General features: G+C 49.4%; 1 protein-coding gene across 1 annotated transcript; it reads right to left on the reverse strand.

Moving 5' to 3' along the window:
* Nucleotides 1-3,471: 3,471 nt before the first annotated feature.
* Pigt (phosphatidylinositol glycan anchor biosynthesis class T) lies at nt 3,472-13,680 on the reverse strand. Its single transcript, XM_021660464.2, has 12 exons — nt 13,454-13,680; nt 13,155-13,332; nt 11,218-11,345; nt 10,819-10,919; nt 10,573-10,659; nt 9,998-10,085; nt 9,817-9,914; nt 9,563-9,728; nt 8,752-8,952; nt 4,836-5,001; nt 4,655-4,738; nt 3,472-4,080 (listed from the first exon to the last, which is right to left on the reverse strand). The coding sequence occupies exons 1-12, from the start codon at nt 13,638-13,640 to the stop codon at nt 3,828-3,830; spliced, it is 1,737 nt and encodes a 578-aa protein (XP_021516139.1). The 5' UTR covers nt 13,641-13,680; the 3' UTR covers nt 3,472-3,827.
* Nucleotides 13,681-14,037: the final 357 nt, after the last annotated feature.

Below are 14,037 nucleotides of genomic sequence, written 5' to 3' on the forward strand. Positions count from 1 at the left end.
CATATTTTCAGCCCCTCACTGACTCCCTAACCCTTTCCCTAAGAGTTTTCAGGGACAGGTGCCCTCTTCTTCCACCCTCCCAGCCACCCCATTTTCCAGCCCAGCTCACAATGCCCAAGGGGCTGACCAGGCACCTCTAGCCCTTTCCTCAGATGCCACTTTGTGCCAACTCTGTTGGAGAAGACAATGGTCAGGCCCACACCAGGAGAAGCCTTAGTGGGCTTAAAGGAAATGTTCTTGTCCCAAGTGCAGGGATAAACAGTTGTTCCATTGTTGGCAGAGCAGGAATGCCAGGGTACCAGGTGTAGCTCAGTATGGTCCTGGAAACTTGACTGGGCAACAAGGGAATGAAGAAAAGGTAGACACACACACAGAAAAGCCATGGTCAGGTGGGCAGTGCACACAGCAGCACCAACTACACAGCAACCCAGAACCTCATCAGCCTATTTATTATGCCCAGAACCAGCTGGGGTGAGCTTGCCTCAGTAGGAGGTCTCTGGTAGTCTCGAGTTGCAGTCCCCTGGAAGGAGGAAGCTGCGGTTGCTAGTTTTCTCACACACTGGTCAAGACTTGTCCTTAAGACTTGTCCGTGAACCAGAGAAGGCTTTGCCAGCTGCCAACAGTCTGAGGTGTTGGTCCTTGTCAATAAAACACATTCACTCAGGATTTCATCCACTCCTTACATGTTCACCCAAGGCTTCCTCCACACACTGGGACCCAGAGGCTGACAGCTATCTGGCCTGACTTGCTTAGCAGGGAGCTTTCTGTGACCTTAGGTCTCTCATGTTCCTCCAACCTTCCAAACACCAAGTTCCGTCCAGCCACTGCGGCCGAGGAGCAGTTACCATTACAGTATGCTAGAAGGTGGCAAGGGGCAGAGTGGAAAACAACCAGAAAAGGAACAAACTTGGGCTTAAGAAGCAACTAGAAACAGGGTGTGACCAGGAACACCCCTTAGAAAGCTTGATACTGAAAGGAAAAAAAAGAAGCCAGGAAGGCTGGGAGATGGCTCAACTGGTAAAGGGCTTGCTGAGTCAGCGTGAGGACCGGAGTTCAATCCCCAGAACACACACAAAACAGGCACGGTGGCTTGTATGTGTAGTCCCAGTGGTGTGGAGGTGGAGACAGGCCAATCATTGGGGCCTGCTGCCTAGCCAGCCTAATCTACTTGGCCAACTCCAAGCCAGTGAGAGATCCTGTCTCAAAACACAAGGTTGTGGGCTGGAGAGATGGAAGTTAACAGTGGTTGGCACTGGCTGCTCTTTGAAAGAACCTGGGTTTCATTTCCAGAACCCACATGGTGGCTCACAACCATCTGTAACTTGTCACAGGGGATATGACACCTTCCTCTGGCTTCCGTGGGCACTGTATGCATGTGATGCACAGACCTGCATGCAGACCAAACACTCGGCACGTAAACATAATTAAAATAAAAAGCACAAGGCAGACAGCATCCCTGAAATGATACTTGCCATTGACATCTCGTTTCCGTACACACCCATGAAGCGGCGAGGGCCTCAGCTTGTTTTGAAGGTGCACGTTGGATGTGGAAGAGCTCAAAGATGACGAAAAGGGCTGGGCAGATGGAAAGAGAATGAATGCCACTGACAGAGGGGCACCATGGGTGAGCGCAGTTGGGGTTGAGCAGAGACTATGAGAAGCTCGGCTGTGGGGACTCTAGCCATCCAAATGGGAAGGCAGCTGGGTAAATGACTCCTGGGTGAGATGAACAAGACATGCAGGCACAGTCAGCACCATCTCTAGCCGACCCACTGGAGAAGAATCGGGCCAACTTCGTGCTCTCCTGATTCGGCCCACATCCCACACCATTTGGCTGCCAAGACTGCTTAGCTTTTGAGAGCCACCCACCCACTTACATTTTTGTTTTGTTTTTGAGACAGAATCTCACTATGTAGCCCTAGCTGCCTTGAAACTCACTGTTGACCAGGCTGTCCTCAAACTCAAGAGATCTACCTGCCTCTGCCTCTCTAGTGCTCAGATTAAAGGCACTAGCCAATATGCCCATCCTTTCTTTTTTTTTAATTTGTTTTTTTGTTTTTTGAGACAGGGTTTCTCTGTAGAACTGTCTGTCCTGAACTCACCTTGTAGACTGGGCTGGCCTTGAACTCCCAAAGATCTGACTGATTCTCCTGTGCGCTGGGCTTAAAGGCATACACCACTACACCCAGATCTTCCTTCTTTGTTTTTAAAGAGGGTCTATGTGGCCCAGTTGAGCCTTGGACTCACAATCTTTTTAAAAATATAATTTACTTATTTTTATTGAGTGTTATTGAATGCAGGTGTTTTGCCTGCATTCATGTCTATGTGAGGATGTCAGATCTTAGAATTATAGGCAGTTGTAAGCTGTCATGTGGGTGCTGGGAATTGAACCCAGGTCCTTTGGAAGAGTAGTCAGTGCTCTTAACCACCGGGCCACCTCTCCAGCTCCTGAACTCACAATTTTAACTCTAACCTGGTGTACTAAGACAACCAGCTGTATGCACTGCTCCTAGCCTAGCCACACTCACACCCTTCACAGCCTGCTTATTTGCTAATTTGGGAGAGAGTGCACAGAAGATCATCTAGACCAAGCTGCTTACATGCCCAGGCTGGTGAAAGAGCCAAGTGGCCCAATGGCTGAGCTGAACCAGATAGCAGGAAGTCCGGTGCTGTGCTCACACCTACAGAACTTCAGGGTACCCCTCCCCCCATCCCCATCCAGACGTCACGCAGATGCCACTGCTGACCTGGCACTGGTGGTGTGTCCTGAGATGGGCCACACCCTGCTGAAGGACCTCATGTGGCAAGCACTGGGTAGTGGAAGTTAACAGGCATCTGTGACAAAGCACAAGATAAGTGCAAGGGCCTGTGGGAGGACAGGCAGAGGGCACTGATGACACCCTGGCATGTCAGAGACTTCCCAGATGAAGAATGTCTCATTTGGCTTAGGAAGCAAGAGACAACCAAGCAGCTAAGGGGTGTGTGGTTTGTGAACAATGCATTCTATGTCAAACTGCCACGTTGGGAGGAAGATGTGGGGTAAGAGTGGAGAGAACAAGCGAACTCAAATATGCGGGAGGAAAAGCCAGGGGTGGGAGTGGGGAGCACTTCATTGTTTAGGGACCTGTTCTACAGGGATGTGGGTAGGAGGAGGCTTGGAGCCAGTGGCCTGGCTTTGGAGCTGGTAGGTGGTCTAAGGAGTAGTCCTTAATACCAAATGTACCACAGAGACCCGGCCATTGTGACAGTGCAGTTAGCTGTTCCCACCTCTGCCCTTGCTGGTAGGATTCATTTTCATGATCATAGGTTATATTTACAGAAAAACTTCCAGCCAAAGCCAGAGATGGGGAATGACTATGAGAGGGGTGGGGGAGATACAAGAGAAGGAATTTCTGGCAGGGATGGGAAGAGCACTCATCATACAGGCTTTAGCTGGGAGCTCCTGCCAGGCCTCAAGGAGGATCAACAGGCTAGGAGGACAGTCACTTTATTACAATAGTAAATACAGCCCGCACACAGCATCACAGCTCTTCTGCACACCATTACCCGGGCCATCAGAACGTCCTGCAGTGATGAAAACGTCTCTCTGGGCTGCCCAGTATACAGCAGCACTAGCCACTTCTAGTGGCTAGGGGAGGGAAGAAGGGAAATGAGATCTGGCTGGAGGCTACCACACTGGAAACGTGTCTAAGCCCTGGCCAGGCCCAGGGGGAGTTTGTTTCAAAAACTAACTCTGGGGACAGAGTGGCAGAAAGAGGCCTGCCCGGGCTCCCTTGTGGGGTGGGGAGATGCAGCTGTAGCTGCTGGGAAAAGGGGGCACTGGAGTCTTAGAGAGGAGGGACTCCACGGGCCCGTCGGATGAGGTTGGCCAGCCGCTTGGCCAGGCCGCCTGATTTGGGCTCTTCAATGTGAAAGGTTCGGGTGAGGAGGTTGTAGAAGGAGCCGTAGCACACGGCCACCACGGTGCACGTAAGACAGATCACATTGTAGGGCATGCTGAAGTCAGGGGTAGGCAGGTTTACCAGCAAGGGCTCTGTGTACAGTCGCACGAAGTAGCTGGATCCATCAGACACTGGGAACCTAGGGATGGGAAGAAGCGTTGAGACAGGACTGGCTGCTTCTCCCTCTCGCCCTGCCTTCCCCAACCTCCCGCCACAGCCTGTGCTGCAGTCCTAGTAAGGAAGCATCTCACAGGAAAGTGTGCATACTCACATGCATGCACACACTCTCTTGATTAAAGGAGAGCCACCAGCACTGAAAGGGCTTGCCTTGTCCACTGCCTTAGCCTAAATGGCCTTCCTCAGGAAAGTAAGTAACCTACTGCATACCCCCATCTTCACGCCACCACCGCCACCATTCCTACCTACAATAATCTGCCCTCCGGGCTATGAGCACAGGGGGACAGACCAGGTGCATCAGGTACTTTCTTTAGTCCTTGATACGTGTCCCATTGATGTTATTAAGTTCAGTAGGAATATACTACTGCTCTCACCTATTTGTCTTAGCTGAAGCACCTTAGATCCCTTTTATACATTCTTTACAAATTTCACAGACCACCAGGATTTTCCTGAGGGCTGGCTAAATCTCACATGACTTTGGAAGAGGCCTGGTAGGCAGGGGAGGATGTAACAGCAGAGGATGTGGTCACACTTACAGAGTATTGAAAAGAGGGCTCCCTTCCCAGTCCACTGGTTTGGCTGCCACCACACTGGGCACAAGGGCACTGAGGACAGATGGGCTGCAGAGAAGTAGATAGACAGGCTGTGTTCTTTACTGGCTCCTCCCACCAAGAGTAAGAGGCAGACGTGGGGGCAGTCTATTGGAGAGATTCCCACCTGACATAGAAGCCGTGGTTGGGGTCTGGTGTGTACTCTGTCCACTTGAGCAGGGCCCGCTCAAACTGAATGGAGACCTTGGTGACAGAGTTGGCCGGCAGCTGAATGAGCATCTCCAGGAGGTGGGGCTGCTGCCGGTCCTGGGCAGGTTGGTAGTGGATGTAACCTGGATGGGATAAGAGCCACCTAGACTCTATTCCTAAAACCAGACTCCTCCCGCTCTGTCTTGGGGTCAGAAGTCAAGCTAGGGAAGCAAGAGGATTCTCCACGAAAAGGAGGAACATATTTCCTATATCCCAGGATAGTTAAAAGCGGTTGCCATGGATGCGGCAGACAATCAGTCTTTACATTGCTAAACCTGGGGCAGATGCTATGGGGATGGCTCACGGGTAAAGGCGTCTGCTGCCCAGCTTGACAACATTGCTTGCTTTAATCCTTGGAACCCATATGGTGAAGGAGCCTCAACTCCTGCGAGCTCTCCTCTGACCCCTTCACATGTACCCCAGAACAGACACCCCTCAAATAAATAAATAAATAGACAGAAATCTAAACTGGGGCACCAGACATCATTATCTAATGTAATACAAGAGGAAGCCCAGAGTCGCTTGGGAATTCTTCCCAAAAATATAGGACATAAATCTAATCAGGTTTCTAAATCTAATACCAGCTCACAAGAAATGCACGGGTGAGGAGTACATATTAAATAGCAGCCCAAGGACAAATCCAGAATGTCAAATATTTCTTACACATTATATAACAGATGACCCAGTTTCAGCAAATAACACTTTTTAAAAAGTATGTATGAGAGAGCCATAAGAAAACCTGTTACTTTGTAAGTGAATTAAAAGGTAAAATTAGGTTGGGTGGTGGTGGCATGCACCTTCAATCCCAGCACTTGGGAGGCAGAGGCAGGCAGATCTTTGAGGCCAGCCTGGTCTACACAGCGAGTTCCAGGACAACACAGTTCTAGGCTACACAGAGAGACCCTGTGTCAAAAAAACAAAATAAGCAAATAACTAAACAAAAAGCTGTGACCTGCTATGGACTGGTATTAACACTCACCAAGCATGAGGTTCTGGGTTCACTCTCCAGCACAATCATGTTTTCAGTAGTTCTTTTCGAATTACTTTATTTTTGTTTTATATTTAGGTATGTGTCTGTAAGTAGGTATGTGCACGAGTACAGTGCTCAAAAAGGCCCCAACAGGGGTCAGATCCCCCAGAACTGGAATTAGAGGTAGCTGTGAGACACCTGATATGGATGACAGGAACCAAACATGGGTCCTCTAGAAGAGCTGAGTGCACTTCACCTGCTAAGCCATCTCTCCAGCCATTCCACCACCAGCACTATTATTTAATAAAAATGGTGGTGGGGCGGGGGTTGGCTGAACTCAGTGGCAGAACAGTTGCCTCACAGGCACAAGGCCTTGGGCTCGTCCCCAGTATTGCTAAAAGATCGGGAGGGAAGCACACACAAAATGCAGCACGTGACTAATAACAGAACTGAGTGGAGGAGATCACAAGCTTTCCGAGATTCCCGCTTAATTTTTCCTCAAACCTAAAACTACCCTAAAAAATAAAGCCCGCTTCCTTCAATAATGGACTATGATATGAAGTAGAAGCAAATAAGCCCTTTCCTCCTCAACCTGTTTTTGGTTATGCTGTTTTATCACAGCAATAGAAAGCATAATTAGGACTGAAGTTGGTACCAGGAGTGGGCTATTGCTGTGACAGACATGACCATGTTATTTTAAGGAGGACTGTAGGACTTTGGAACATTGGGCTAAAAAAGCCATTGAGTGTTGAGAATTCAGTGAGCTGTTCTGTAAGATACTGTGCAGGGAATCTTATGAAAGAAGTGGGAAACAGTAAGATTTGGAGTGAACAGGAACTCCACAAGGAGAGCAACAGAACCAAAAATTCTGAGCACAGGGGTCTTTCCTGAGACTGATACTCCAACCAAGGACCATGCATAGAGATAGTCCTGCACAGTTGTAGCCCATGGCAGTTCAGTGTCCAAGTGGGCTCCATTGTGATAGGAACAGGGACTGTCTCTGACATGAACTGATTGGCCTGCTCTTTAATTACCTCCCCCTGAGGGGGAAGCAGCATTACCAGGTCACAGAAGAAGACAATGCAGCCACTCCTGATGAGACCTAATTAATTAGGATCAGAAGGAAAGAAAAGAAGACCTCCCCTATCAGTGGACTTGGGGAGGGGCATGCATGGAGAGGATGGAGGAAGGGAGGGATTGGGAGGGGAGGAGGGAGGGAACCACAGAGGGGATACAAAGTGAATACAGTGTAATTAATAAAGAATTAAAAAAAAAAAAAAAGAATGTTGAGAGCAATACAGACAATGGAGGCCTGGCTTATGAAGTTTCAGAGGGAGGCAAAGACTCTACCAGGCCATTTATGTGAAGAATCTGTGGTGTCAGCTGGAGCTGAAGAATTAGCCACGATTAACAAGAGACCAGAACCACTAAAGTAAAACCTTTGCTTTGCTGGGACAACAGATGCTGGTCAGCTGGGGCTGAAGAACTAGCTGTGATTAAGAAGAAACCAGCACCACTGAGGTGAAATCTTCTGGGAAGTGTTTTCTGAGAGTCACCTAGGTGGTGCTGGTTTGAAGGTATGAAGGTGTCATGACAGCACCCGAGGCTTGGCACTATGTGGCAGGGCTGGGCTCTCTCTGAAGAGAGTTCAGGAGAGGCTATTGGTAGAAGTGCAGCCAAGTTGCAGCAAAAGGCCCTAGCATTTTGGAGATGGCAGTACCATGGGATGACCACCAAAATCAGCTGTAGCAGAGGAGTAGAGCCAGTGGGAGCCTAGAGGATAAGCTATGTATGTTGCAGAGGGCAGAGCCAAAGACATGACCCAAACTCATTTGAGGAGCCCAGAGTTATGCTGAAGTTGTTTTGTGATGCTGTTGGAGTTTGCTCTTCATTTGTTTTCTGATTATGACTGTTCCCTGGTGAGAAAGTATTTAATTTTAATTTTATAGGAGCCTACAGTTGAAAGACTTTTGAAATTTTTGTTTGTTTTTTCAAGACAGGGCTTCTCTTTGTAGCACTGGCTGTCCTGGAATTCATGGCAGACCAGGCTGGCCTTGAACTCTCAAGGCCTGTGCCTCAACTGCTTGGCTGAGACTTTTAAGAGTTTGGATTTTAAGAGACTGGATATTTTAAAAAGATGGAATTCTTTCCTTCTTGACTTCCTTCGTTTTTGGCTTTTCAAGACAGGGTTTCTCTGTGTAGTCTTGGCTATCCTAGATCTAACTCTACAGATCAGGCTGGCCACAAATTTACAAAGATCTGCCTACCTCTGCCTCCCCAGTGCTGGGATTAAAGACATGTGCCACCACTGTGAGGCTAAGAGATAGAATTTTTAAGCATTTGAATTTTTAAGGACTGTGATATTAATGTGTGATTTGGGGGAAGAACAAAAAATGAAAGTTTATGGCTTAACAGTGATGTGTTTGTGTATCAAGTCAACCTCTTTACTTTCCCAAGAAAGGGAAGAAACTATATACCCTACCTCTGCTGCCTTCTCAGCTTCCACCACCTGTTTCTCCTTGCCTGTCCTGTTCTGCTTAGAGGCTAGGTGTCATGAAGCATAAGGACATGCTCAAGGGCTCAGAGAGGAGAAAGGGAGAATGAATGAAGCTGCTGGCCACAGAATGCTCTAAGAATCATCAGCACTATGTGCTCTAACTGCTTTTGCTTTGTAACTTACTTCTGAATCTAACACAGTGCCACTTTCTGCTGCATGTTTTTCAAACTGTTCCTAACCCTCTCTTTCCACCCGCACAGGCCTTCAGGTTTACGCTGGGAAGTACTAAGAAGTGAATCTGGAGGGCTGAAAAGATAAATGCGCCTAGGTGAGCTGGGAGGGCCTGGTTGGGACTTAGCTCCTCACTTGGTTTGTTCTCCTTGCCCTTGGAGGTGATGGTGAGAGTGTGCACATACAGCCGCAGGTACCAGGGCACAGTGTCCAGCAGCAGCACGGGGAAGGCCCGGTAAGGATGGGAGTTGTACAGCAATGTACTCAGCTCGCCCTTCTGTAGCCCGTAGCCACTCACATACCGCTGCGCATGCAGGAAGGGCACAGGTAGGGCCTCTGTGAGGAGAAAAGAGAGTCAACACTGAATTGCTCTTACAGGACAGTCACTTCCCACCCCAGATTCTTGGGCCATGCTCAGAGTCCCAGATCAGGGAGTAGGTGTGGAAAAGCTTTGGCATCAGAACTGGGAAGCCTGGGCTCTGGAATCATCCATCTCCCCTCGCTCCTGAGGATAAGATGATAACTACTACCATGTGCTCATATGTCTAACGCTGTGTCCCCTTCTTGCCCATACCTGTCCCCTCAGGGTGTTCCTCCCTTTCCCTTGATGACAACGATAATGAACAGAAGCTTCTCTTTTAGCACTCTATGTCTGCAGCATGGCATAACTTCAGAACTATTTGGCTAACTGAGTGCACAAATAAACTCTATTTTATATCAATTGTTAATCCCACCCACTAGGTACTAGTGTCCCTGCTTTGTTATAGACAGTAGGGCTTAGTGGAGATAGGCACTTGCCTGGTCACTGCAATTGGCGGACCTGGGTTTAGAACCAGGGACACAATAATGCAGCTAGTTGGGTCCAAATCCCCATGAACTTTAAGAAAAGACATAAAAAAAGACATAAAAAAAGAGAGTCTGCTGCATGGGCCCCTCATCAACTCACCATGATCTGGGGGTCTCTTCCATTTGAGCTGGAGGTTGAGGTTGCGGGAGTTATTGATCATGGCTGTGTCAAACAAGTCATAGACGGCATAGGTCTTCTTGGTCCCCAAAATGACATCCTGATATGTGGAAGTCGGGGGAGGGCTCACCTCCAGTGTTTCGTTGTCCTGGCAACACAAGGGCAGCACTCAGAAACACGCAGGGGGCAGGGTCATGTTGGGGAAGAAGGGTGTGTGTGGCTAGACACCTTGGTACCTGGCTGTAGCCTGTGATGTCCACATACACCAGGCTCTGCGATGCCAGTGGGCAGGCCTCTGTGAGAGTCCGGGAGAACATGCGGAAGAGGGACCAGTCTGGGGGGAAAAAAACAGGGCTGAATAAGGGCAGGGCTAGGTTGATCCATGAAGACAGAGCAGGACTGTGACAGGCAGCTTACCCTTCTTCCCCTGTCCTGTGATAAAGGCATCAAAAACAACCGAAAGGGTCTGCCGCAGCTCCCAAGAGATGCTGGTGCAATGAGCATTCTGTCATAAGGACCAATGGTAGCAGTCAGGGACTTTACTCCCATCCAACATGCAGCCCCATCTCACTTCTACTTTCCTTCCCTGTGGAGCACTTGACCCTGAGCCAGATCCCATGTCAACAGCTTTAGTGCATCAGTTTGATGAACCATTACAACCACCCCAAAGTAGAATCTATTATCCTCGAGTGACAGATGAGAGAATAAAGTTCACGGAAATGAAATGATTTCCTCAAGGTCATGCCAGCTGGCGAGTGACTGAGCCAGCAGCTGCACTCACATGGCTGCTGTTCCTGACTTTGTGCTCCACGAGGAAGATTTATTGAGTGCTCCCCAAGCAACCACTCAATTACCCTGGGGCACAGCCAATGACCCATATAATGAGTATCGTTCCTGCCACGCACTGCTCACTCAGCCAGAGTCAGACATAGCTACCTGCACGGCCTCTCAGAGCCTCTGGATAACACCTACCCCAGCTCCCCATGACTTACTCTACAGATCGGACGGATGTGCACTGCCTGGGAGTGGTAACTGGTGTGGAACAGACGATCTGCCTTGAGCAGCACGGAGAGACCTGCCTGAGGGAGGCAGGAAGAGATATAGGGCTGGCCAGTACCCTGCATGGGGCACCTGACATGGGGGCACAGATTCTCTTAAACATACTCTGGCTGCCAGACTGTGAGGGGACATCTGCCAACTCCCTTCCCCTTGTGGGGCTCTCACCCACCCACACCCACCTTGGAACTACATGGCAAGAGCTTCTTCCATGGGGTGAGGTTCTCAGTGCAGACGACCTCCCGAGGTAGCACAGCATAGCGCAGGAAGTAGTGATCAGTGTCTGAGGGAGACAGAGGTCTATTGAGCGTATATCTGGGTCCTGCCCCTCAGGAGCCACACTCTAAAGATGTGGGTGACCCCACCCGTTCCCCATACCACTCTAGTACCACTGCCAAGTGCTCCCACCTCCAGGTCAGGGAGTAGGCAATGCAGAGACAGCAGTCTTAGGAAGCTACCTGGGACCCGCATACCCACAGCAATTAGGATCTAGCCCAGCTGCAGAAAATGAGACCAGGGAGGAGGCGAAGAAGGTACAAGGGGTAGAAGGTACAAGGAAAAGGCCACAAGGGCTCTCTCACCATTGGCCAGCCCCAGAGGTTTGAAGGAGGCAGTAGGAGTGACAGTATTGGTGGAGTCAATGAAGTTGAGGGATGCGCAAAAGATCCCTGAGAGGACATTACTGAGCTCCTTCCAAGATTTATCCACACTAGAGAGAAATAAAAACCTACTTACTGTCCTGTGGTTATACCTGTGTAACTCCAAATATTGCGTGGCCTCCGTCATATGGCCACAGCTAACGGCCAAGTCCATAGTCGAATGGGGCTGTGTCTCAGCCACAAGACAGGCCAGGTGATGGAAGTCAACGTTACTACCCCTGCTCAGTGATGCCCTCGCCTCATCTTACCTCCTCAGCCCCTTCTCTGGGCATCTCAGCAGCCCTGGAGTCTTTGTCCAAGTGGTTCATCTTTCCTGGCAACACTCTGCTGCCTTCAAATTCTGCTCCAGTCTTATCCCCCTCCTCCAAGGAACATTTTCGCTCTCCTCAAGCACAGCTCGTTTGCACTGCTGTGTTTCTGAGCATTCAAAACCCCACTTAAGTCCTTTTTAGGAGACAGCTAGGTGGTGGTAGCATATTGCCCTAAGCTACATGCTACAGTTGGTGTGCGTAATACTGACCCATATAACAGTCCACAAGTCTAAAATTACTTGTTGATACTTAAATGTCAATTATTGTGTAAAAGTCTGTTCGCTCTTGAAAGTAACACATAAGCTCTCCACTGTCATGGTAACAATCCCTAGGAACTGAGTGGTGGCTACCTACTTCAGATTGTCACACGGGCTCTTGGATTTCCCACAAACCCTGCCACTATTACTGCTCTAAACCTGGTGATATTTGCACTACTGATCCTTAGAGGTCGGTTAAGAGGAAACACCCTTAAATACTCATTCCGGTGCTTCATCAGTGCTTTTACTCCCTCAGTCACTGGTACTTTGTGGCCTAGGGTGAAATAAGTTTGCAACCTCTGCATGGAAAAACTACTCCAGGATGGTCACAGCAGCTACTGGGAGAGTCTCTGTAGCTCACAGGCAACAACTAGAAACTCGATTCTGCTCTAAAGCAAAACACCCAACGGCCCAAAGCTACCCCACAAATGTTTTGTTAGGCATCAATATATATTTTTTTCTAATACAAATGAATGTCTTTTAAAAAAAAATCTAGGGGCTGGAGAGATGGCTCAGAGGTTAAGAGTACTGGCCGCTCTTTCAGAGGTCCTGAGTTCAATTCCCAGCAACCACATTGTGCCTCATAACCATCTATAATGAGATCTGATGCCCTCTTCCAGCATGCAGGTGTACATGCAGGCAGAACACTGTATATATAATAAATAAATCTTTTTTAAAAACTCTATTTGCCAGTTATCTGCGGCCTAGCATCCCACCAACAGGCACCAATCACCAGCTACTTTTCTCTTTAGGTAAATGCTTGTACTGCTTGCAAGTATTCAGGACAGGATTTCACTGAATAAAGTAAAGACTGTCATTCAGTGGTAAGTAATTTCTCCGTTGTTGTCTGTGCATGCACACTGATGCATGTAGGTGTGGAGGCCAAAGGTCAACAACATGTGTCTTCTTTATTCCCTCTCTACTTTTTGGAGGGGTTGCTGGTGGGGGGGGGCATTGGGTCTCTCATTGAACTTGGAGCTCAGTGATTGAGCTAGACTGGCTTGTCCAGCAAACCTGTTCTGCCTGTTTCCACCTCCTCAGTTCTGGGATTACAAGCCTGCATCACCAACCCAGCTTTTTAAACTGGGTTCTGGAAATTAAACTCAAGTCCTCAAGCTAGAATAGCATTTTACTGACTGAGGCATCTCCCCAGCCTTGTAATGTCATTTCTTACTTCCAAAATCAGTTTTAGCTCGGTGGGATCACCTCCTATTGGAGCAGCTGATCCCAAATGACAAAATGACAACACCTTCCCCTGCCACACTTAACAGGCCTCAAGGTGGGAACTCACTCTGTGACAGTGTCTTGGAACCAGACCCAGAGCTCTGCACCTGATGGAGCCTGAAGGAAGGGTGGCCCCCAATATCGGGTCCTCCAAAAGCCTTGCGTGAATGACAAGTGTAGCTCCCTCAGAGAATACTTGGAGATCAACTGTCCAAGGGCTTTGGGGAAGAGCCTGTAATGAGACACTGAAGAAACCAGGGAAGGTGAGTGGTGACCCAGACCCAGAACCTCACCCAGGGATCAGGCCCGCCCCCAGAGATGGCTCTCTTTACGAACTCAACAAGGTGCGACAGAAATTTTTCTCACCTCCTTCTCGCTGCAGATCCGAGTCCCAACGTGTGCGAAACTGGAATGTGGCGGCCACGTCGCCGGAAGGCAGCGGGGTGATAACGAGCTCCTCTCGCAGGCTGTCGCGTGGGCGCTCTGCGTTGGCCCAGCAAGCCTGTCCCACCAGCAAGAGCAACAGCACAGCGAGCGGCATGGCCGCCGCCATGCCTGCGGCCGCTTCCGCCTCCCAGCAGCGCCCGCGCCCATCGAAAGCGGTTATCCAATAGCAAGAGGGTATGAGGAAGGACTTCCGGTACCTTCCCGGAAACCACAGTGTGGTTTCCAGCGGTACACCGCCGCCGCTGCACAAATCCTGGCGATTGCTACCCAGCGTGAAGGTGCCTTGGGCTTGTAGCGGGGGAAGATGGGGCTGGAGTGAGGGCCCTCAAGGTGTTTCCACCCGCTAGGAAGTGCGCAGCGCGCAGCCTGGCCATTTCGTAATTGAGGGAACGTACTGAAAAATCCCAGGATTGAGTTCTGGGATTACCGGCGTGAGCTGGAAATGTCTGTTGTCTCTACTTACCTGGTTCTAAACCTAGCCAGCAACTCTGAAAGCAAAACTG

Source organism: Meriones unguiculatus, chromosome 4, assembly GCF_030254825.1.
Source record: "Meriones unguiculatus strain TT.TT164.6M chromosome 4, Bangor_MerUng_6.1, whole genome shotgun sequence".
In the NCBI taxonomy this organism is placed as follows: Eukaryota; Metazoa; Chordata; class Mammalia; order Rodentia; family Muridae; genus Meriones; species Meriones unguiculatus.